The following is a 1,276-nucleotide window of genomic DNA, read 5'->3' on the forward strand; positions in this document are numbered from 1 at the left end:
AAAAAACAACCAAACAACAAAAAAAATTGTTTTAAAATTTAATTAAAATTAAATAAAATGCAAAATTTAGTTTTCATGCTAGTGCACTAGCTATTGTTTAAGTGTGCAATAGCTACATATGGCTAGTGGCTATCATATTGGGAAACATGTTCTAGATCATTCTATCTTGTAGAAATTAGATGTGGTTAGAATTCTGTGACTGCATGATCTTAAAAATATAAGGAATAAGATTGTTGACCACTATTTCTTTTTTTGTATACAGTTTACAACATCGTCAAGGAAGGGCTGTTGAGTTGTAGCACAAACCTGAACCTGGTCACTGACTGCATGGAACATGCTCTGACATCGGTACATCCACGAACTCGATATTCAGCTGGCTGGGATGCTAAATTTTTCTTCATCCCTCTGTCTTACTTACCTACATCGTTGGCAGACTACATTTTGACTAGATCTTGGCCCAAACCAGCGCAGGCAGTCTAAAGAAAACTGGCTTGGTGCTTCATGAAATGAAGACAAAAATCTGAAATTAGTTGTTAGTGTTTCAGTAATCCTGATTTAGAACCTAGGCTTTTTGTAACAGTGTGCTTTCTTGCCTAAATTCATTTATCTGGCATCATCGGAGGACTAACTATATTTCAGATATCCAAAGTTTACCATTTCTTTAGGTGATGAATCTTTACTACTTTAACCCTTTTTTGGTGAGACTATTTCCAAAGTGAATCATTTATTCTTGCCTTATTAAACAGAGTAGATGGGAAACAATTTAACCTATTTTGATGTCATTTCTTTATGTATATGAATAATTGCTCTATGCTGTAATAATCTATTGTGAAGAGATTACTAAGGAATATGTTGGTGTGCTTGTCCTTACTTGAAGTGGGTCTGTATTAAAAAAGTAAATATTTACTTTTAATAAATATTTGATTTTTCTTTCTCTTCAATTTTTGCTAGCAGTCTATTTTCCCCCAATATGTTTATTCCTTTTTTAAAAAGAAATTATTTTTTAAAATTTAAATCAAAATAATGTATACATATATAGCTAAAAATTCAATTAATATTCAAAGGCTTAAAATGAAAAAGAGCAATCCCTTGCCCTTATCCTCATCCTTCACTGCTGCTCATCAGAGCCAAATGGCCTCAACTTTTAGCTATTTCTTCTGATATTTATCTCTGAACTTCTACATGATATGCTGTTACTTTTTATTAATTTTAGCTATTCTCTGTTGACTTTCTGTCATGGTAAATGGAAATTTAGCTTTTTTTTTTTTTTTTGAGA

General features: G+C 31.7%; 1 protein-coding gene across 3 annotated transcripts in view; it reads left to right on the top strand.

Annotated features, from left to right (window-relative positions):
• HSD17B6 (hydroxysteroid 17-beta dehydrogenase 6) overlaps positions 1-941 on the top strand; it is a 40,761-nt gene extending 39,820 nt beyond the window's left edge. For all 3 annotated transcript variants that reach the window (XM_017536147.2, XM_017536148.2, XM_017536149.2), the window contains one exon: positions 263-941. In XM_017536147.2, the coding sequence (XP_017391636.1) occupies positions 263-480 (218 nt within the window). In that variant the 3' untranslated portion in view covers positions 481-941. The remainder of the gene's footprint in view (positions 1-262) is intronic.
• Positions 942-1,276: the final 335 nt, after the last annotated feature.

The sequence above is a fragment of the Cebus imitator genome, unplaced genomic scaffold (genome assembly GCF_001604975.1).
Source record: "Cebus imitator isolate Cc_AM_T3 unplaced genomic scaffold, Cebus_imitator-1.0 Scaffold96, whole genome shotgun sequence".
NCBI classification, from domain to species: Eukaryota; Metazoa; Chordata; class Mammalia; order Primates; family Cebidae; genus Cebus; species Cebus imitator.